A 23,111-nucleotide genomic window follows, 5' to 3' on the forward strand; every position below is an offset into this window, starting at 1 on the left:
CCAGGTGCCATGGGTGCAGCCCCAGGAGGATCACAGTGTGCCCACAGGTGACACTGGTGGTGCCGGTGTCCACATGTCTGTCACACTCCAGAGAGGACAGAAATTGGAGGGTTCAGGGGGTACCAGAGGGGGAACAAGCAGAGTCCTAGTAAGTGTAGGGATTTAAAATTCTGCAGTGGAGCTTCTGCCTTGGGCTGTTCCTCACCAGCCCAGGAGGGAGGCCCTGGGGGTTTGCATCCCTCAAAGGAAGTCCCTGTAAAACCCCACTGGGGCAGTTGGTGGCACAGGGAGGTCAGTCAGGGCTGGCCAGGGCAGTGGCGGCCTGCAGGGCCCACCCCGGGCTCCCGGCTGGCTCTGGAGCATCTCCCACAGGGGCTGGGATGCTGCTATGGGCAGGGGCTGCGGGGGATGCTGCTGTGGGCTGGGCTGGATGTTCCACCTGCAGATCTGGGGACATTGCATGGAGCTCTTGGGAAATGCAGGGACAACTTGAGACATCTCTTTCTGAGATGAAAAGCAAAGTTTCTCCTTGGAATTAGTACCTTGAGTGAGAAAACAGCAGTTTGCTGGATGCAAGTGGTGCAAGGATTCAGCCACATGTGGGACATTCATGAGGTTGTGCCACCGAGCACTCAAAAAATGTTGGAGCAGCACTCGGGTGAGGATTTAGCTCTGTGTGTTGGCACTGATCCTTGGGCTTCCCAATTCCCCATGGAGAAACCCCCGTGCCCTTTGAGCCCAAACCAAGAGGTAGCTTGGTGAAGGGTTGGATCTTAAATAACATTTTCTAACACCTTGTAACATCTTCTAACATTTTCCTGGCTATTTCCCCTGGGAACTCTTGTTCATTTGTTGCATTGAACAGGAATAGGGAGTTTTATTTGGATGAAGGCACAGAAGTTATTTCATCCTTTCAGGCTGTGATAACTCATCTAATAGCCCTATTACATCCGGCCACGGCACCGCGGCAGGCGTCTGACCACTTGGGGCTGGACAGACAGGGAGGAGAACAGCAGGATGATATAATCTATTTTGTCTGTTAAGAAAGAAAAAGGGGTTTTGGCATTAGCAAAAGGCAGGTGATTTAAGAAAATAGCAGAGAGTTGTTAGAAAGAGCTGGATGGGGGTGTGATAGGTGGAGGTATAGAAAAATAAATGGGGATATGGGAGAAAGAGGGAGAGAGACTAGAGTAAAAGGAAAAGGAGGAAAAAAACCAGAAGGCAAAAAATTTGGGGGGGTGAAATTCCTTAAAATTCAGTGTGGGGTGTTTTGTCCCAGCAGCTCTGCAAGAGCTGTTTGCTGCAGGGAAGGCACTGCTGGGAGCAATGCCTGGGAGGAAGTGATGGGCTCTGTGTCCTGTGGGTTTAATGGGGAAAAATGAGGAATTACTGTGCTGGCAGCAAAAGATGGTATTCTGAAATAAGTAAAAATTTAAAGGGTTTTGGTGTGGTCAATATGGAGATGCTCGCCCAGTGGTTTAGGGAGGACCAGTGGGTGCTGCAGCTCCATTCCTGGGTTCTGGGATAAGGGCTCAGGGCAGCCCCACTCCCTCAACCTGCCATTTCACAGAGATATCTGAGAGCAAAAGAATCCTCCTGAAAGAACTGCTGGCTCCCAAGAGATTCAAAGCCCCAAATCCCATCTCTTTACCCCCAGCCTGGGAGAAGCCATAAGGTGTGATGTAGCCACACGGGCTGGGCTTGAGGCTGCTGTCACTGAGCACACCGGGGCTGAAAACATTTCTCTCTCGAGTGGGAGGGATGGTTGCAGTGGAGACCATTTGCAATCACAGCAAGGCCTATATTTTTCCTGCAAATGACTGTACTTGAAAAGTGATTACTTCATTTTAACTCAATTGCTCCTGCAAGACTGTTGGCTGATGGCACAGGGAGACAGGGCAGGGGACTGCAGGCTCATCCTGCCAGTGCTCAGAGTGGGAGGAGATGCTTGGGAAGGGTTAGGGGAAAGGATTTGCACCCCGGTAATGGGATGGAGTTTGGTCCTGATGGGTTGTCACTGCCTCCATCCCTGCAGCTGCATGGGGCAGTGCCGTCTGCCCGTCCGTCCTTCCTTCCTCACTGCTTCCCTTTGTCCCTCCTTTCTTCCCTTGGTGCAGGGTTAGTCCCAGACCACGCATGATGGGTGCTGTGCCCCTTCCAAACCCATCCTGTGTCCCTGTCTGCACCCCTGGCCCTGTCAGTGCTAGGCAGGTCCCCCCCAGCTCGGGAAGCAGTGATGGGTCCTTGGCCAAACTTTCCTCCCTTTCAGCCCTGTTGGACAAGTGGGATTGAGCTGGATGTGCTGGAGGGGCAATTGTCAGTAACTGTCCTCATGCAGAGCCATGGGGACAATTCCTGGTTGTCCCCAAACCTGGTCACAACATGAATGCACACCATCCATGCATTCCTCCCTTCATCCCTCCCCTCACCCAGCTCCATCATCCCGGGAGGCTCCTGCAAGCCCCTTCCCGCCTGCTCTGCCCTGCCCTGGGCCAGTGCCAGACCTTCGCAGGGACAAGGAGCCTTTGTGGAGCCCCCGTGTCCGTCCCGCTCCGCTCATGAGAAATTCGTGCCGTGCCCGCAGTGCGCGGCAAGTGCTGGGTGCATGAATGATCCCCGTGGAGAAGCACGGGAGGGGCAGCAGATGAACCCCAGGGCTCACCCAAGCAGGTGGCACAGATGGGCTGTGGGACTGTTGGAGCAGAACGGTCACCCACAGGGAATGGGGAACAGTTCTGTTGTGATACGCTGGCTGCAACAAAACCCCTTTTTATTGTTTTTTGAAGTGATTGGTTTGGAAGTACAATTCGGGGGTTTAAAAGGTGGTGGAAAGCACAGCACAGTGCTCCAACAGGCTTGTGCAGCTTAAAAACTCCACGTTTCCTGGTTGATTCCCCCAGAATCCTGGGAATATATTGCTTCTGCTTACCCTTGGCTGCATTGCCTCCCTGAACATTTATCAGTTCAGCTGCTGGGTCAAGACCCCTCCAGATTCCTCCCCAGTCTGGGCAGAGACTCAGGGACTATCCCCAGCTCATCCCACGGCTGCTGCATCACCCAGCTCCTCTTCTCAGAAGGATTTGGGGGATTTTTCTCAAAAAAAACTCCAGAGGGACCCTGCAAAGTGTCACCCTCTGCACTGTGCCAGCCAGCACCGTGCCAGCCCTCTCCTGCCTTTGCTGCCACACATCTAAGCAGCTTAATTCCCTTATTGGGCATTATTTTAACAGGCTTTTAGTGTCACTGAGGAGAGGATTTGTCAGGATCACTCCATGCTCAGCGTGGGGCAACTTGGAGAGGAGTGTCCATCACCCTCTGCCCTCACCCCAGATGTGCTGTCCTGGCTGGGGGACACACGGTCTGGTTTGTCCCCAGATCCATGGGGATGGATGCCTCCCTGCAAGAATTGTCACCATGGTGCTAACCTGCCGGGGGTGCTGCTGGGAGCAACTGGGCTGCTTGGGGACAACTGGGGGCAACTGGGAATGGAAGATAAACGTTTTGTGCCACCATGGCACAGGCAGGGGTGACACCGGGGACACTGCCAGGTGGAGTATTTGGGGTTGGCAGGTCTGAGAAGACCCCACATGTGCTGAACCCCTGTCCCAGAGAGGAGGGGGCCAGGTGGGGGCTCTGCAGTGTCCCCAGGTCACTGCAGTGTCCTCAAGGCTGTGTAGTGTCCCCAGAGCTGTGCAGTGCCATGTGTCAGTGCAGTGTCCCCAGGGCTGCGCAGTGTCCCCAGATAATGAAGCCAGCCCAACATGGAGAAGCAGCACAGCAGCATCCCTAGGGATGAGCTGAACTTGGATGAAGCTGGCGGGCAGTGTTGTCCTACTTCTGGGGCTGGGAGCTTCCTGGTGGGTTCACTGGGCTCAGCAACACCCAGATACCATCCCCCGTCCCTCTGTCACCCTGCTGGATGCTGGCAACTGGGTGCTATCTTTCAGGACAAGGCTGAATCATCACAGGGTGATACCAATGCCAGGGATTCTCCCTGTGGGATTTGGGGTAAGAAGTCCCAATATTTCCAGCGTTGTTCCCTCCGCTTTCCAAGATTCCCTGTGCCCACTCAGTTTCCACCCTGGAGCCGCAGCCGGGGCTAGGTGACCTAAGCACGGTGCACGCCAGAAAGCTGATGCAAAGTTTCCCTCCTCTTCACCCCAAACCTTTGGGAAAACATTTTCCTCCAGAAATAGGGCTGGAGAGGATGTCAACAAACAAGGGGCCTTTCATCCCCGTTGGCACTGCCGGCAGGGACAGCAGGGCTGCCAGTGCTCTGTGCCTGATCCTGTGCACTGGGCTGGCAAAGGGACAGAGATTTTCCTCCTTTTACATCCTTCCAGGTTTTTCTCCTTTCTGCTCACTCTGAGTTGGATCCTGCACCTCCCTCTGTCACCCCCTTCCCACACCGGGGGTATGGTGGCTTTGCTGGGTGTCACCAGGGTCTCAGGTGCCACTGCCACTCCCATACAGCCTTGTCCGGCTTTCCCTGTCACCATCCTGTGGATCTAAGCATCCTGTCCCTGTCCCTCAAGGACATCCAGCCTGTGGTGGAGGACCAAGGGGGTTTCAGGGTCCGAGGACGCCCCAGGATGGGCAGGAGGCTCTGTCCCAAATGTGCAGCCCATAGGGTCTTGTCTCTGCCCCACAGCCTCGGGCACGGCCCAGGGGTGATGGGGGGCACTCGAGGGCTGGGGGAACCCACCCCAGAGTGGGTGTCACCATCACCTCCCTCTGTCCCAGCCTCCTCCCAGCACCTGTCCTGCAACTGGAAACCCTGCAGGATCCACTCCAGCTTGGTGGGGACCCTACAACTGGGACCCCTGAGGACACCCCCTGCATTTGGGGGGTCGTGGGGACCATTCCGGAGGCAGCCTCCCCCCAAGCTGGGGACTATCCCTGCACACCCGAAAAACCAGGGATCCCCCACCTCACAGAGCCTGGCAGCCTCCTGCCCGCAGGGAACCCCTCCTTCCCCCTGCAGCCGGGTCCCCTCCGCTGCAACAGGAGCCACCGCAGCAACAGGGACTCTCCGCGCAACGGGATCTTCCTGCAGCCGGGGACCCCCGTGCTTTCTCGCGCACCCTGGCGGGGTTCACCCGTGCACCACCCCGCAAGCAAGAGGCGCTCCCGGGCAGCCCAAGCCGCTCTCCCCCGGCACCGGAGATCTCCCCTCCATTAAGCGTGCACCTTCCTCAGTAATTCCCGGGACCCCCATTCCCCGCCTCTCCTGGGACTTCCTCCCCCTCTCTCCCGGTACCGGATATTCCCCTCCTCCCAGCCCCCGGTAGAGGAGGCCCTCCCGCCCCTTACCCACGCACCGCCCCCCCTCCCCTTAACTCCCGGGACCGCCTCTCTCCCCGCAGCCCCTAGGACGAGAGAACCTCTCTTAACCGAGCGCCGCCCGTCGCCCCCAGCTCCCGGGACCCCTCCCCACCTCTCCTCTCCCCCGGTACCGGGGAACCCCCCCCAGTCCCCCCGTAACTCCCGGGGCCGCGCCCCCCCCGCAGCTCCCAAACTTCCCTCGCGGCGCCACCGCTCGTGTCCGCCAGGGGGCGCCGCCGCCCCGCCCGCCGTTGCCGTTCCCGGTACCGGCGCCCCCCCCCCCGCGCCCCCCCGCGGGCGGCGGTGACGTCACGGCGGGCGCGAGCCGCCGCCGCCGGTATTTGAGGCGCGGGGCGGGCGCGGGCCCCGCTGCGCCCCCGCCGCGCCGGAACCGCGGGCGCGCAGCGGCGGCCACGGCCCCGCCGCCCCCCGGCACCGGCCGCACCATGCAGAGCGCCCGGGCGCTGCTGCTCGCCCTCGCCCTGCGGGTCTACGCGCTGGACACCGAGACGCCCGCCGGTAGGAACGGAGCGCGGTGTGTGAGCCGGGGAGAGGGGTCCTGCTCGCTCGGTGCGATTCCGGGACTCCACCGACCCCGGTGCGCGGAGGGTCCCGCCCGTCCCACCGCCACCTGTTCCCACCGGAGGGTGTCCGAACCGCCTCGGGACCCCACTCCTCCATGAAACAACCGGAATCCGCCTCCCTCCCCTCCGGTCACCGGTATGGGGGCTCCTCTCGCCTGCGCCCCCGCCGCTACAGGGGGAAGTTTTCCCTGCCGGGGGTGCGGCGGCCAGGGGGTCTCGGCGGCCCCCCACCCCGAGGATGCTCCGCCGAGCGCGGCCCCACGGTTCCCGCTCGCTGCCGGTACCGGGGCCGCCGTCCACCCCCCCCCCCTCCCGCTGCACTACGGGAGGGAAAACTTCCCCCGGTGGCGGCGGGGGGAGCGCGGGCGAGAGGAGACCTCAGGCCGGTGCCCGGGGGGCGGCGGGATCCCGGTGATTTCACCGGCGGCTCCGGCGGGAAGCTGGGGACCCTCCGGTCGGAACAGGTGGCGGCCGCGGCGGCTCCGATCGCAGCCTCTCGGCTCTCATTTTGCTGGGGGGCTACTGGGGGAGTTGTACGGAGATACGATCGATCGATTAATTTGATTAATTTACATGTTTTTAATTTTCCCCTCCTCCCCGTGATCTACCCGGCGCCCCCCGGGACCCCCCCCCCCCGGCAGGGGCTCCGGAAGAGCTGATGCGGTGTGCGGGACGACGACGACTCGCTCCCAGTCCCTTTGGGAAGCTGAAATGGGGTTGGATGCAGTGGAGAATGGGAATTTGGGGTTCCCGAGGTGCTACCGGGGGTTGCCAGTGCGTTTTTGGAGAAACGGAGCCATGGGAGTTGGTGCCTCACTCCAAGGGGTCCCTGACACTATCGCCCCCAATTCCTGGGTGATGCTGATCACATAAAGTGTATTTTTGCCTAGTTCTTTGGTTTTTTACCTTTAAATCCAAGCTGTTCACCTGCGCACAGTCCCTATGGTGGTGCATTCATTTTTGTTTTTTTTGGGTAATGGCATTTCTCCAAAGATTATAAATAGTGACACCCATCAGCAGAAAACAAGTGGCGGCTGACCCGTGCATGGGGGATGGAGAGACGATGGGTGGGGGAATGTGAAGCCGTTGAGGCTCCCCTGGTTCATGCAGGGTGGGGGAAATGGGGAGGGAATGGGTTTGTATTTTGGGGAGGGAGGTTGTGTGCTGCTGGAGCTGCTGCTCTGGGCTTTGGGGCTGAGCAGGGGATGATGGGGAAACTGAGGCATGGAGCTGGTGGGGGGTTCAGTGCTCCGGTGGAGTAAGGGGCCTCTGCCCCCACCCCCCCCCCGGTTTCAGAGGGGGATTTGGGGTTTGCTGCTCCCCAGCCCTGGTGTGTGGAGCTCTGCTGGCTCTCAGGGCTGAGCTGCTGCAGCCAGTGAGGGGCTGGAGACCCAGTGGTGGGGATGCACTGGGGACTGGGGCGGCTTTGTGGGGAGGGTCCCCTACCAAGCAAACCCTTTTCCCTCGGTGGAGTCCCTTCCCTGCAGGATGGCATTGGCGAAGGTCAGGATCGAGCCTGCTCCTGGTGTAAATGTGTAAATCAGGAGTGCGTTTGCTCCATTTCCCGGGCAGATGCAGAGCAGGCTCCGCTCCGCAGTGGAGCTGAAGGGACTGGATCCAGCTGGAGGTGAGGGGTCTGCTGCCAGCCCCCGCTCCCCTTTCCACTGCAGGCTGCTTTTCAGCCTGGATCTGCTGTTTGATCCTGCTGATGTGGCTTGTCAGCTGTGGGGAGGTTGCCCGGCTCGTCCCTGGGGCTGCACAGTGGGCAAGGGCTGGGAAAAAATATTTAAGCCATTTGCACGTGCTCTGGGCCTCTCGGGAGGGCACACTGCTTGTCTCGGTGGATATTTTCAGAAGATGGGGTTTTTAGCTGTGCCTTTGTGAAGAAGGGGCGTAGGGGTCCCTTCTACAGGTGGGGAAAGTGAGGCACAGGGAGGAAGTGGGGTGCCTGGTTACAGCCCACCGCGGCCTTAGGGTGTTCTTTGCTCCTTCCTGCAGCCCTCAAACTTCTTGTAGTTCATGAAGGTTTTGCAGTGACTGAGCTGCCATTGCCGGCCCGTTGTGTTTGTCACGGAGGGGACCTGGGTGGGGTTGGGAGGCACTGGCTGACCCCCCAAATGCAGGGATGCGGGGGCTCGTGTGGTGTCGGCAGGCTGGGATGGGGACCTGCGCTTGGCACCAGCGGCCTTTGGCAGCCCCATCTCTGCTCCCCGGGCTCTTTGCAGCAGGAGCCTTTCCCTGCTGGAAGCCCGTGGCCAGGAGCCGCCTGTCTCGGGGGGCTCTGCGCTGGGCCCGGGCGCAGGAGGCTGTGCTGGCTCAGGTATTTCCCTCTGCTTTTTGCCTCCACTGCCAGGAAAGGTGGATGTGGCACTTGGGGACGTGTTGGGGGCGTGGCTGGACTCGGTGATGTTTCCCAACCCAAATGATTCCACGGTAAGGGGCACCTCTGCTTCTGTGTGCTGCACCGCAAGAGCTCAGCAATGCGCTGCTCGAGGGGCCCCAGCCCGTGCTCCCGGGCTGTTTTCCGGCGGTGGGGACACGCGATGGGGACACACAGCCCTGCTGCTGCGTGGCACTCCTGCCGGAATTATGCGGAAGCTATTTGCTCTCGGCTCCGACTTCGTTAGCAGCAATTAAGCAAATAAAACATTTGGGTTTGCAGTTCCACTTGGGAGGTTGGGACTGCCAGGGAGCACTGGACTGGGGTTGGTGGCGTCTCCGGAGGCACTCAGACTGCTCGGGGGGGGCTGGGGGCGGTGGCTGCCGGCTGTGGTGACCAGCTGGGGCCAAACAGGGGGGACGGGGCCCCCCAAGCGTCCTTGTCCCCGCGCGACAGCGCTGGCAGGAGATGGCACGGGTGACCCTGACCCCGACGCGGCGGTGCTGTCTCGGTCTGGTGAATGGGAACAGCCGAGCAGACGCCGTTCCCGGGGCGGGGACTGGGGTCGGGAGCGGGGCAGCCCCCGCCCGTTAACGGTCAGGGGGGCTCGGGAGGTGCTGGGAGAAGGGATGAGCAGGGGATGCTCGGGGAAGGGGGTCAGGAGCAGAGATGTCCCCAGCTGCTGCTGGGGGACAGGGTCAGCGTTTCGTGCCCTCCGGGGGCTCAGGTGCCTGATGCTGCTCCTCCAGCGCTGTTCCCGGTGTTTGTTTCCCTCCGCCTGGCTGTCCGTGGGCTTTCCCGTGCCAAGGCATTTTTGTTCTCCCCACCCCGCCTTCACCAAGCACATAAAATGTGTGAGAACCTTACTTTTTCCTTGTCGGCTTGTTTCAGGCTTTGTGGGGGTGGTTTTTTTTTTTTTTTTTTTTTTTTTTTTTTTTTTTTTTTTTTTTTTTTTTCTTCGTGCAGGGGAAGAAGCTCTTTCTCTTGTTTGCTCCTACATGTGTTTTTAATGCCCTGAGAATGCCATGCCCTTTCCCGGAGTGCCCAGACAGTGCAAACACCCTTGAGGCTTCTGTGTCGAGATGCTCCAGAAAATCCTGTTGACATGCCCAAGTGTGCCCAGGGCAGAGGTTTCTGGCTCCTGAGCCCTTGGCTCTCCAGTGTGTGCAGAGGTACACTGGAGTGTGGTGGATTTTTACCATCCATGAGGGAGAAACAGAATTTAGGGAGGCTCAGAGTGATGCTGATGCTCCTGGATGGACCTGTCCCTCTGGCTCTGTATCTGCATCTCCATGGTACAGCCTGGCAATGTCTGGGTTTTTTTCCTTCCCCATCAAGACTTGCAGTTGCATTTGTTTCATTTTTACCCTCTTCTTGTTCCAAAACTCCTGTTTCATGTTTTTCCTCTGGGTGCCTGGACCTGCCCTGGCCCCTGGAACAGAGATGCTGGTGAATCATCTCCTGGCCCAAAATGCACATTTTTCCCTTTGTTATCCAAACTAAGACAAACCAGCCCTATTCCAACTTCTCTGGGAGCTTTCCCAGAATAAAGTCTACCAGGATCAGGGCTCTGGGGGAGGAGGGACACCCGCTGGAAAACTAAGGCAGGTGTTTGTTGGTGGCTTTAAGCCCTGTCCTGGCTGTGACCACCTCCTTGCTGCCTGTTGATGTTGGTTTTTCCCTTGACTGCAGTAAGATGGAACTTTTCCATCACTTCATTGCCAAGTCCTTGCTCTGCACAGAGGCTGGGAGCTCTGAGCACCCCAAAATGCCCCATAAGAATTTTCTCCTGGCTGCAGTCTCTCTGAAGGGATTTACTGCTTTGCTTTGGGCAGTCGTGTGAGGGTTAAGCACAGGAGGCTGGAGGCAGAGGAAGGCAAATCCCTGCTGCATCCCTGGGAGCTGAAAGGTAGCACAGGCTCTGGAGAGCCTTCTCACCATGGCCCTACCATCTGCCTGCTTAAACTTCCATAAATAAGCTTTTTAATAATCTATTATTAACATGCACTATAATTGTCTTATTAGACATGTCTGCGAACCTTTAGTTACTGCGTGATTAAATGTCAGGATTCCCAAGCCTCTTCTCTCCCATGGCAGCTCGGGATTTGCTTTGCAGCTTTCCTTGGATCTTACTCTCTCATTCCAGCCTGGAGATCCCTCCTTGTACTTGGTGAAACTGAGGCTTTCCTCTTTGGACAAGGATTCCCAACAATTAATCCCCTGAAGCTAATCGCTTCCTTGTAGGCAGCCTCAAAATAAATAGGTCCTGGAGCTTTTCCTTTCTGAAGCAGGTGGCCTGGCAGGAGCTGCTGCAGCTTTTACCTGTGCTGGGGTGGATGTGGGTGATGGGTGGGAGGGGGTGCCAGCCTGCGTCTGCCTGGCCGGAGTGGCCCTGGGGACACGGGATCTGCTCCTCTTTGCCGAGTGAAGGGCATCTCTGGGGAGTGGCTGTGGAGCTGGCAGCTGTCCGAGGGACTTTCCTGGGTGTTCCTGAGCTGTTGCTTTCCTGGCCCTGGGAGTGGCAGGTTCTGCACCCTCTGCCTGGATCAAAAGCCAAAGTCCAGCTCTTCCAGCTGCTACAAGGCAAAGGCAGAAGAGCCCTCGCCTGTGGAGCAGCCCTTTCCCCCTCCCCGCTGCCAGCACTGGGGGCTCACAGTGCCCTTTGTGGCTCTTTTTTTTTTTTTTTTTTTTCAAGATCAGAAGTGTTGTTCCTGCTTGCTGGATGGTTGCTGGTTGCGGCTTATTCCCAGTTGCTTGTGTGCTCTTCCAGGTCCTGCCTGGGTGTCACAGCCCAGGTCTGCAGCTCCTGCCTGGGCACTGGTGGGGGAGCATGCTTACTGCATGTTTAAGGGGCCCAGGCTTTGCACCCCAATTTCTCCCACCTGGGGAGTGGATCCAAGTGTGGATTGTGGCGAGCCAGGCTGGGGCTGTCTCTGTTTCCTGTCCCTGGATGCCTCTGCCAGACCCCAAATCTGGGTGCTGGTTCCATGCTCGCTGCAGGAGCAGGACAGCAGAACTCCCGCTGTGCCGTGGGGTACTGAGGGCTGCAGGGGCTGTTCCTGTGGGTGCCTGGCCACTGGGATGCTGCTTGCTCCAATGAGGAGGCTGGGCTGCAGTGGGAATCCCAGGAATGTGATGCTCCTGCAGCTTGGGGCCCAGCAGGTCTCTGTGGGTCACCTTGACTCTGTGAGACAGATTCACAGCTGGAAGGAGCCTCTTGACTGGCTTTGGCCATAAATTTATTTCCTGACCTTCCTGCCTCCCAAAGTGCTGAAGATGTTGAGGAACAGGAGGGGGTTAAGGGAGAGTGCTTGGCACCCTTTTGGCACCTGGCTGACCCCTGTGCCCTGCAGCAGGGATGGTGGGTGCAGCTCAGGGGGTGGGGGGCTCTGGGCAGCCCTGTTGCTGAAGGCAGGGGCAGGGATGTGCCTGCCATACCCCCTGTTACCTGGAGACCTCACTGCCCACCCAGAGTGGGCCCTGATTGGAAGCTGGGAAAGCCCCTATCCCTGACAGGGATGCAGTGGAGCAGAGCATTGCACTGCAGCTGGGGAGTGGGAGTATGTTGCAGCTGGAGCAACTTCCTGAATATTTTTGTCATACACAATTTTTTGATGCCTTTTTTAAAATTTGGCTTGAAAAATATTATCAAATCACCCATGACAGGGTGGCTGTGCTGGCACAGCTCCCCCAGCTCCCTGTAGCCTTCCCGGACTGCCGGAGGGTCCATCCTTGCCCGTCCCGGAGCTGTGCTGGTGCTGGGGAGCCCTAAATTGACCAATAACTGCTTTGGCTCCCTGGACTCCCCATGTAGATCCAGCCTTTGCTGACATCGTTAAGTTAATCAGGATTGTGGCTGGGATGGGGAGGCAGGAGATGCTCTGAGGATGAGGGACAGGGACATCAATTGGTCTTAACAGGGCCACTGTCCCCATGGTCCTGCTCAGGATACAAGCCCTGGTGACCCCTGGGCATTTGAGCCTGTGTGCTGCTTTGTGCTAGAGGCCTTCAGCCTAATTAGCCCAGTTAGCCGAGCCAAGGAGCACGTGTGCCTCTGGACACACCAGCTGGGGCAGGCTCCCCCAGAGCAGGATGTCGCTAGAGGTGAGTGCTGGCCAGTCTGGAAGAGGAGATGCATCACTTGCTGCGGCCCAGCTGCTCTCCCAGAGCGTGAGGCTTGACTTTGGGGTGCTGCCTGAGGGTCTTGCTGCTGTGTCCTGACAGGAGATGTGGGGATGGCTTTTCTGTGGGGGGGGATGGAACATTGTGGCCACTTGCTTACAGAGGCGAGAACAGGTAGACGATGGACTACAGCAAACTGCATTCCCTTGCTTGGATGGATTTGGAGGTGTCTGTGGAGCTTCTGTGGTTTTGGGGGTGCTCTGTAGGGCTCCTCAGGGTACAGCCCCTCTCTGTCCTGTGCTGTGTGACCCTGGAGACTTGGGTTCCTCCAAAAGCTGTGATGGTGGAAGATTCAACAGCAGCAATTTTCAGGGCTGGTCAGGAACTCCAGGCAGATCCATGCAAGGATGTGTCTCCTCCAAAGTCCTTCCCTGCTGCTGGCAGCCCACTGGTGGGGACAAGGACCTGTCGCAGCCCCACACACCCTGGGGTGCCAGGTCCTCATTCCCTGCCAGCACATCCTGCCTGTTAGCAGAGGTAGGCTGACATCCTGGGTAATTAGCTGCATAAATGCTCTTTCCCTAATTACCAGGAGCTTCAATGTGGTTAGTTGAATTAGCACAGGTGGGTGATCCTGGGCACCCCCTGGCGCCTCAAAGACCTCAGTGGACATCTGGTTCTGTGTTTTTGGTGTCAATGGGGCACCTGCCTCTTCCCGCTGTGGAGGTGGGTGCTGGAGCTTTCCAGTGTGTTTTTGGAGAAGGAGCAGCTTGGGAGTGACTTTGGAAGCCTCCCAATGCCAGGACAGACTCTGAACTCTTCCTGCGATGCAGGTTCAGCCACTGCCCTTCTGGGGCTCTTCCCATGGACTCTCTTATTTCTGTTATTATTTCTTCTTATTTTTACTGTCTTTTCATCTGTCTGCTGAGTGATAATATCCCATTGATTTTCTGCAGCCAGCAACCAGCCTGCTTTCCCTGGATTATAACAATATTAAACTAAACCACTGCATCTCCTCATTGGGTTATTTCTCTTTATATCAGCTGAACTTTTTTATTTAGTCTCTCACCCAGGCTCCTGTCTGGGGACCTGCTGGCATTTCTGACCCATTTCTGTTTGAGAGGCTGTGTCCTGCCTTCCTTCCCATGGAATGGTGGCTGCAGCTGGTTGGGGATAGGAGCTGGGATCTGTCTGGGGCAGGATGTGTGCAGGCAGGAGGTGGAAGGTGCTGGGTATTGGGGTTTCATGGTTCTCCCATGGGGTTGCAGGGTGTTGTGTGTACTTCTGACGCTGGAGGCACTCTTCAGTTATTCCTGCACACTTAGTGTAATCCCAGAGTTTTTGCTGGAATGTGTTGAGGGTCCTCCAGGTCAGGATGGGTGGATGCCCAAGCCAGCGCTGACAGGGGGTGGCTGAGCCAAATTCATGGACTGGTAAAAACAAACCTGTTTCTTTCTGGGCTTGATTTTCCATTTGCTTACCTTTGCCTGGCTGAGTGTTGCCTGGCATGGTCCAGCGTGTCCCCAGAGCTGTGACAGACCTGCTGGGCACACAGCTCCTTGTAATCCCTCCCATGAGGACTCCTGCCTTTAACCTCCCATTCCACAGCAAAGGTTCAGCCGAGCCCTGATGCTGGTGATGGATGTGCCCACATCACACGTTGTCACCTTCCCGCCCCCGCGTCAGTCAGCCCACACTGCTGTTCCTGGCTCTGCTGGTGGCATGGAAGGAGGAGGAGGACGGTGACCTGGATTTTGCATGGCACTGAGCCTTATTCCTTTTCTCCCCACCTTTATTGCACCTAGGGCTGGCTGGGATGCTGGGCATGGTGGGGATGCTGCGGCCCTGGATGGGGGCCTGGGGCTGAGGGTTTCCTGACTCCATTCTCTGCCCTGAGATGCCATCAGTGACCCTTGGAGTTGCCTCCCAAGGCTCTCCCAGCTGTGGCACATGCTCCATCCCAGGAGGATGTGCCTCCCAGTACTGTGCTCCCACATCCATCACCTCAGAGATATGGGACCTGCTGTGGGGGGGGAGGCTGAGGGTTGCCTCCTTTTTATCCCCTGCAGATGGGGTTGTTTTGGAAAACTTGCTCTTTCCCATGATTTCTGCAGCTGATGTTGGAGGCCCCCAGGGCTTTGGTGTGGTACTGATGTGTGCTAGGGCAGTTGCTTTTCCTGCCTGAATTCTTGCCAAGGGAGCATCTCTGTGTCCTCAGGTATCCCCTGAAAGCAGTGTGTGCCCCTTGGGGCTCATGGTCCAGGTCTCTCTGGGTCCCTGGCATGTGGAGTGGATGGTCCTCAGCAGAGACCTGGGGGGCCTGATAGTAATAAAGGAGCAAGGGGGAGAAATGAGCTTTATTGCCCCTGCCTTTTCTCGTTTATTTTAATTTGTTCCCATTTTTTTTCCCTGAGTGTCGCACAGCTCTGCAGCCCGTGAGCTGTAATTGCACAGGGGGCGATTGATAACGGCAGGATGGAGGTTTCCAAAGGTTTCCTGCCTTGTTTTTTTTTCCCCATGGAGTGCACCAGGCAGCACTGACTATGTTAATTAAGTGATGGTTCATTATTAAAGCACTTGTGCAGTGGGTTAGTGGCCTCCTGGCTGTGCAGCTCGAGGGTGTTTTTGTGCTGCAGGACTTCTCTTGAGCAGGGTTCGAGTAACAGAGTGATGCTGGTCGTTCCTTGAGAGCAGCACTGGCTGGATATGGGTGCTGGGCATCAACAGCCTTTGGATGGAATGGTAAATCCCCACATCCCTTGTGGGATGGAGCTACGGCCTCCTGGCCTGTATCCCCCAGCATCTCCAGAGCAGCCAGGGAGGTACGCTCCAGGGAGACATTCCTGGTGCCGCCTGCAGCAGGGTGATGCAGCACCCCAGTCCCAGGAGTGCTGATCTCTCTGGAGCTAAGAGCATGTGGAGCTGCAGTTGGCAGCTGGGTTTGCCCCAAGGAATGATTCTGGCAAGATTAATTATTCCCCCTTTGCTTTTGAATGCATTTTCGCCATGCAGTGATGCATGGCACACTTGGTCCTTGCCTAAGCACAAGCCATCCCTGTGGCATTGCAAAGTCTTCGGAGTTGTATTTTCCCAGTTGTATTTGCTTCAAAATGCCTGTAATGAAGCCAGATTTGCCAATTCTCCCCCCTCCCTGGGGTTCCTTGGAGGCTGCTGAGACTGGGTACTCACTGTGGGAAGTTTGACAACTCCTTGGGGACCTGCAGGTAAAAGTCATAAAGAGTCTTTACCAGTCAAGAAGGAAAAAAAAAAAGGAAGAAAGGAGATTTATGTCTTCTGTCGTTGCTGGCAGATGGATATTGTTCTCTAGTCCTGCATGTTCCAAACACGGAGGTTATCAGGCATAAGTGACTTATTATGCAAATCCTCCATCTTAATATCTGGCTGCTCTCTCCCTGGAATTGCATTGGCCAAACCCCACATGTTCCTGGAGCTGCTTATGTTTACACATTAGCTTCTCTGGCTAATATACAAGGCTTCAAGTTGCAAATTGATGTTTCTTACAGCTGAGCAAATTATTTTTCTATTAAATACAATATTTAAAATGATTTGGAGAACCAAAACAAACTACTGGTGAGAATTCTAATGATGCTGCTTTCCATATTCTTCCAATCAGCTTTTATTGGGGCTGAGAAATCAGTGATATTTCTCTTAAAAGTTTCTCTTTGGCAGAAGTGGGGAACAGAGGAGCAGGGAGGGAGTTTGTCATCATCTCCAGGATGTGATGCACAGAAACACTTCCAGTGTTGTGCCGGTGCCCCAGGCCCTCTGCATGTGCCAAGTGCAGCTACAGAGGGATTCAGCTCCCCTTTGCTTGGGCGGGAAGAGGTTGTCCCAGTGAAATCCTGGGGTGTTTGGGCTTGGCCAAGCTGTTGGTGTACCCAGTGTGGCAGGGGTCCCCATCAGTGAGATGTTGGGGTGCTGGCACACAGGACCTCTCCCTGTCTGGATTTTCCCAGTGAGCTGGATTCCTCAGTGCCAAAGAGCCCCTGTAACATCCCACTCCTGGGAATTTGAGTAGCCTGCAGATGGAAATTATCCTGGATCCCTTAACCTCGCCTGGGAGCCTGTGGGGTGCTGTGTACAGGGCCTCACTGGCTGAGAAGTGCATCTAATTTTAGATGAGTTGCAGAATGTGCTCCCTGTCCCCCGTGTCTGCTGGCACCCGGAGGGAAGCAACTCCCAGCGTTTCCTTCCTGGGGCACATTCCTGTAGGAGTGTGCCAAGAAAGCACCTTTAAATAGCAGCTGGGATCTGGTAGGTGGAAGGCTGGCTCTGCTCGGGGGATGCTGGGAAGGAATGGCACCTTAGCGGGATCTGCTGGAGCTGTGGTTCTGTATCCCAGCACACCCAGCTCCCTGGGCTTTCTGCCATCCCTGGGGTGATCCCGGGCTGCCAGTGTTCTGTGACTTCACCACATCCCCTCTGTGCCTTGGTTTCCCCATTTGCAGCAGCTCATTGACCATTTATCCTGTGTAAAGAGCTTCATCCTTTGGTGCAGACAAAGAACATCTTCCTCACGTGCATTTAAGAGGAGAGGTCTTGGGTGTGATAATTTGGGGGTGTGCAACTGCAAAGCCTCTGCCTCCATCCCTTCTCCTGGGAGGCAATGAAAACTTTGGATTTGATGGCAGGAGAGCTCTGTTCAGCCCCTGCCACATCTTGCTGTGGTCAGATGATGCTTTCACTCTGCAGGGTGTTTGCACTTGGCTGCCAGGGCAGTGTGTCATGTGTCCTGTGGGTACCTGAATCCTCCCCATTTCCTGCTGAGAATTACTTGGGATGGAGGACTGGAGCTTCTGGATAAGGCTAGGGATAAAAAACCAATATTTTGACTCTGAAAGATGACCAGTGTTATGTCCCCTGTCTGGTGCCTGTGCCATGGGGTGCTGTGGCTTGTGCTCCGAAGATGCTGCACCCCAGAGGTGACCATGGGGCTGATCCAGCCCTAGCTAAGCCAGGGTGGGAACAAAATAGGCTTTTTCCCATCAGGACTGGGTGTCCTGGGTGGCTGCACTGTGTTTTGTAGCTCTGAGGAAGCAGCACTTGCTAAAGTGTTGGTATGAGCCCATTTTTCATAAAGCCTGTCCCCATTTTGGGACATTATTGGTGTTTTGTTCCCATCCGATGATACCCCAGAGGGTCTTGGGTGGGGGAGAGCACAATCCTCCCATTCCGTATGGTGCTGGGCTGTGATCCCAATCCTGCCATTCCGGATGGCACCAGCCTGTGATCCCAATCCCAGATGGTGCTGGGCTGCCCTTTGGCACAGGAGCCTTCTCAAGACTGCTCGATAAAAGGCAGGAGAAGACACGGATAGTGTCCATGGTGCAGGAGGTTAAACAGGAAAGGTTTAAGTGTGTAATTAACTTGGAAGTGAGAGCAGTGTAGACTCTGTGGATGAAAGAGCATGGGGTGGGCTGTAGGCAGGTGGCCGTGTTCCTCGGTGGCCACAGAGAATTAATTAGATGCTGTCCTTTGTACTTGGCTGTTTGGTCTTTCTTTTGCTCCCTTTTCTTTGTGAATCACTAGTCCCTCCCCTCCCCAGATTTCCTCCTCCTCATCCCTGTAGAGGGGGGTGCTGGGAGGCAGTGGTTCCCAAGGGATGCTGAGTGGCAGTGGTGTCCTTTTCCCTGCTGAATCCATTAAGCCATCTCTTCTTCTTTCTTTTTAAGAATTTTTAGTCCATCTGGTGTTTAACTCTCATGTTGGTGCCCATGCCTCTGCTCTCTCAGCATGCCCTGGTGCTGCAGTGGTACCCAGGGAGATACTGAGCCTGCTACCAGGCTCCCTGACAAGCCCTTCCAGCCACCTTTTTTTTTTTTTTGCTTTCTTTCAAACAATTTTGCTTCATCTGGTGTTTAACATCTACATTGGTGCCTGTGCCTCTGTTCCCTTCCACCTGGGCACGTGGTGCATCCATGGAGGTGGCAGCAGTATCTGGAGGAGGCTGAGCAGCACTGGTCCCCATCTCCCTAGCAAATCTCTCATACCACCTCTTTTTTATTTTTTTAAAAAAAATTCTGGTCCATCTGGTGTTAAACCCCCGTGTTAGTGCTCATCCCTCTCTCCCCTCTGCCCAGGAACGCTGTGATGCTCTGGGGGTTTTGTGTGGGGTGTTGAATGGGGCACGCCTCATCCTTGGCACAGGCTGCCTCTTGTGCATGGGGCAGGCTCTGTGTTGGGGGTGATTTAGGCAGCTTTGGGGTGTTCAGGCTGTGTCTCAGACACGTCCCACCCCCGGGGGCAGCCCCCCTGCTCCCTGCAGTATTTTTAGCTGCTGTTGCATTGGGATCGCACCTCCTGCGCTTGCTGCCTTCACCTCTGCGCCCGGAGCTGCTGTCACCCTGGACTGGAGCCAGCTTAGGGGACCAGGGGCTCTTTGGTTCATTTTTAGCATGTGTCCATACCTGGAGCAGTCTCACTCGGCTCCCACAGTCCTTGTCCTGCTGCCCTTGGGATGGAATAACCCTCCCACTGCTGCAAGTGGATATTTTGTGTTGCAGCCTCCCTGCCCTCCTTGCAAATGTTGTGATGAAACATGAATTTTTTGCAGGTTGCTCTGGGTTTCTCCTCTCTGACTTTCCACAGCTGCTGGAGCACCTCCAGCCACCCCTTGTGGAGTTGGGCTGTTGGCATTTAATTGCTAGGGTGTTAATTTTTATGCCCTTAATCCTGTGATGAGGAGGGAGAATCTGCTGAAGGTCGAGCTTCTCCCAGCCCTGTCCTTGGCTGGGGAGAGATGGTGCCAGAAGCATTCCATAACTCATGGAAACCAAGGTTCTTTGAAGCCCCTTTGGCTTTTTTCCCTATGTGTACAAATCATGGACAAATTAGTCAGGGAAATGGAGTGGCCACTCGAACTGCCTTTGTTTTGTGCTGTGGATGGGAGGGAAGGCTTGTGCCGGGGAAGGCCTTGGCAGTAAACCTGTCTGAGGAGGGATATGGCTCAGCTTGGCCAGCACATATCTGCTCTGTAATTGCATTTTAAACTTCTGGAGCCCAGGCATCATTTTGTGGGTGGCTGAGGATGCAGGTGTGGGGTGGTGGAGCCGTGGGTTGGTGGCAGCGGCTGCGCTGGGGATGGCAGCAGGATTTGGGTGGGGGGATGCAGTCCAGGAGGAGGAGGAGTAGGGTACATACCTCATTGCATTTTCAGTGGCTGTGAATAGTTTATTGGGGGTGAAGGAATCACTTTTCCCTGGGAAGTGGGGCTCTGCCAGCCTGAAACATTGTTTGACTCTGCTCTGGTTTCTCAGGCCAAAAAAAATCCCCCAAGAACAAATTTCTTCCTCCCAGAATATCCCGCTCAGCAGATCTTGGAAAGAAACACTTGGGCCTTTTTTTCTTTTAAATCACTTGGCACTTAGTCTCTGACACTGTTTTATTTTGAAATTTATTTTATTTCCCTTCCTTCCTGGAAAATTTTGACAGATTTGTGCTTTTCCTCCCGTTAGAAAGTGCAGCCAAGTTCCAGGCTCTAAAATCCGACACGTCTCGTGGTGAGAGCTGAGGACCAGGGGCTGCGGTGCGGGGGCACATCCGCACGTGGGCTGGGCAGACGCTCCATTTCGGGAAGGGCTTTAAGAAAGCTGTGATGTCTCAGTGCCTCCAAACATATGAATAGGAGAGAATTTGCTTACAGGTTTTTAAAAAGAAGTTTCTTGTGGCTCTGAGAGGAAAAAACAGTTGGTGACGGAGCTGGAATATGCCCTTGTGCTTTAAAGAATGAGTGCAAAGGGGCAAAAAAAGCCACAAATGTCTTCTTATATGTGAAAGAGCTGGGAATTGAAATTTCCTGAGCATCTTATGGGCTTTTTTCTCGGTGTTTGGACTTGTGTTTGACTAAATGTTGCATCCAGGCATCCCTGAGCACAGGGAGGCACAACCCGTGCCAGCAGCGAGGCCATTAACTGCCAAATCCCCAGGTGGCGGGGGGAATTACTGATGTAATTTGGGATAAAATAGGAAGAAAACAGCAGAAATAATCCCTTGGCCCAGCTCTGTTTTCCTGCTGGTGCATTAGGGGATGTTTGCTGTTGTTCATTCCGCTTGCTCAGGGCTTCCTGGGGCCCCTCGTGAGCCCGGGCCCCGTTAATTAGTGCTGCGCCCTGGTCCCTGTAATCGTGGGTTTAATGGGACAATGGGGCAATGTGAACCAACAGCCCCGGTGGCCCCACAGCAAAGCCGACCTGAGCTCCAGGGCTGGATAGATGTGGGATGATGGGAGGGCTTGGATGGGGGAGCTGGAAAATGGGGGTGGATTGGAATGTGGGATCACAGGAAGGGGGTGGATGCAGGATGGGGGGGGGGGGGGCTCTCTCTGTGTCACCTCCCATGGGAACAAGTGGCCTCTTGGCATTTGCTGCACTCTTCCGTGCTCAGCTGAGGACGTTGTGGACCAGGGAGGTGCTGTGCAAACACCCTCAGACCCCCGAGAGATAAATCTGTAATAAAATATGACTGCCAAAAGGACTCAGCAGTGCCAAGGGGGGGGGGGGAGCCTCAGGGCTGCGTTCAGGGTTGGAGGTCCTGGCTCAGAACTGCCACACTCACATCAGGCCATGGAGAGACCCCCAGGAGCCCAAGCCACAGGGGGAGGGTTGGGGTCAAAGCACAAATTTTGTATGGCTACCACAGCCAAATGCTCTTTCTTGGGGGAAACTCCTTGTGCTACCCACCCCCAAGAAGCAAAGCTGGGAGCTGCATCCTGCTCCTGCTGCTAAGGCCTCCCTGGGACCTGAGACCTGCCTGGTTGTGTCATTGGTGAAGCTGCACAGGAGCTGTGGGGCCCTGGTAGCACCCAGGACCAGACCCCTGCTCACAGTGCCCTTGGGGAATGCCTGGAGTGCCCCAGGATTCCAGGGGCATCACACCATCCTGGTGGGACATTCCAGGGGCATCACACTGTCCTGGTGGTCTTTTGGGGAGGGAGCAGCCACCCTGGGAGCTCAGGGGCTGACGGGTCTGTCCCCACAGCTGGCTGCACCTTCGAGGAGGACAGTGACCCCAACCAGTGCGAGTACAGCCAGGGCGAGGACGATGACTTCGACTGGGAGCTCCTCCGCAGTTACCTGATGCCTCACCTGATGCCTGACCTGCCTCACGGTGAGTGCCAGGGTCCCCCTGTGTCCCTGGGGCCCTCTGTCCCTACCCTGCCTCTGTGTCCTGTACCCCAAGGCTGGACTATGTGGCTCCTGGTTTAATTCCTGCAGTGTTTTAGACTTGGCTTCTGCCTGCTTATGTGGGAAATGGGGAAAAACCCCTGGTTTTGGCTTTTTCAAGTGTGGGGAAGGACTTACGAGTTGGAGGCATCTCCAAAGTCTTGTGAATGGTAAGGAAGAAAATGAAAATGGATTTAAAAAAAAAATCTCATTGGTTTAAAACTGTTTTTTGTTATTTTCTGGGTCCTTGTCCTCTGTGGTGGCCAGGCTGGGGAGCAGATCCAGCCAGGCACCTGTGAGGAACTCCCCTCTCCACGAGGATGGTGTGGGCACCATGCCTGGGTGCATCTGGGGGCTTTGCTCACTCCCTGCTCTGAACTCTGTCGTGCTGTGACCCCCTTGAGTTGTCTCTGAACCCATTTGCTCAGTGAGGTTCACTGGACTTGGGATGCTCCTTGTTTTTGGGACTGCTGGCTCCTGCCTGGTCCTGAGGGGCCAGTTCTGTGCTGAGGATGGGCAGAAAAACAGGAGAGCTTGTTTAGAGCTCAGCAGTAAAAATCACCTTTTCTGTTTATTAAAATGTTACCTGCTTTATAGGAAACTCTCTACTGTTCCATCAACCGGCCTCCAGCTGTTTATCTTGTGCCTTATTCATGCCAGGGCTTAATTTGGCTTTCTTCCCTCCACTAACTCTGCTCTGCCATTACCTTTCCCCATCACCTTCTTCTTCCATCCTGTCCCTCCTGCCATGTCGTGTGCTGGGCGATGGCAGGGATCTGCTGGCAGATCCCTGCTCCTCCCTTGTTGTTTTTTCCAAGTAATTGCTTTAAACTGAGCTGTCCTAATTGGTGTGTGTCCAGGGGGTTTCCTGGGGAAAGCAGAGCTGGGGGTTGAGATGGCTTGTGATGGAGTGTCTGAAACTTGTAGTTAGTTGAGTTTTCTGCTCAACATTCAGCTGTAATTTAAAATCGGCAGTGAACTACCTGAGTTTAAAGCCTGGAGGCTTGCAGGGGGCTGGAGGGTTGGGTGGAACAGGGCTTCTCTCCCTGCTTGAGAAAAAAACTGTGGCTCAGCAGGAGATGGGGTCTTAAAGCAACACAAAGAGTTTAAGCAATACACTCTGGGATTGATGGGGAAGTGGGTGGGACATCTCGGGTTGGAGGGTGTGAGCATTGCAGTGTCACCCTGGAAAGAGGATACTTGTCCCTGTAGCTCCCCTAAGACCAGGTAATGCCGTTTGCTCATGATCATGGGGCACCAGGGGGGTGCAGGGACCCCATTTTTGGGTGGTTTTACCCTGTTTTGGGTGGGGAGCTGTGCATGAGGTTTCTGCAGCCCCATCACCCCCTTGGTCCTTGCAGCAGCTCAGGGGATCAAAAGGATTTCACAGTGCCAGGGCCTCTCCAGGGAGCACTTTCCAAAGGAGTCTCGTGGTCTCAGATTAAAATGAGTTTTTATTGGAGATCAGCCAGTTTCAAGGAGTGTAGGATTTATTGGAGTGGGTGCTGGCTGCTGGCC

The 23,111-nt window shown here is 55.7% G+C and overlaps 1 protein-coding gene across 5 annotated transcripts in view; it reads left to right on the forward strand.

Moving 5' to 3' along the window:
* The first annotated feature begins 5,641 nt into the window (after positions 1–5,641).
* PTPRU (protein tyrosine phosphatase receptor type U) overlaps positions 5,642–23,111 on the forward strand; it is a 57,044-nt gene continuing 39,574 nt past the window's right edge. For all 5 annotated transcript variants that reach the window (XM_038160708.1, XM_038160710.1, XM_038160711.1 and 2 more), the window contains exons 1-2: positions 5,642–5,844; positions 21,409–21,537. In XM_038160708.1, coding sequence (XP_038016636.1) covers positions 5,772–5,844; positions 21,409–21,537 — 202 coding nt within the window. In that variant the 5' untranslated portion in view covers positions 5,642–5,771. The remainder of the gene's footprint in view (positions 5,845–21,408; positions 21,538–23,111) is intronic.

Source organism: Motacilla alba, chromosome 23, assembly GCF_015832195.1.
Source record: "Motacilla alba alba isolate MOTALB_02 chromosome 23, Motacilla_alba_V1.0_pri, whole genome shotgun sequence".
NCBI lineage: Eukaryota > Metazoa > Chordata > Aves > Passeriformes > Motacillidae > Motacilla > Motacilla alba.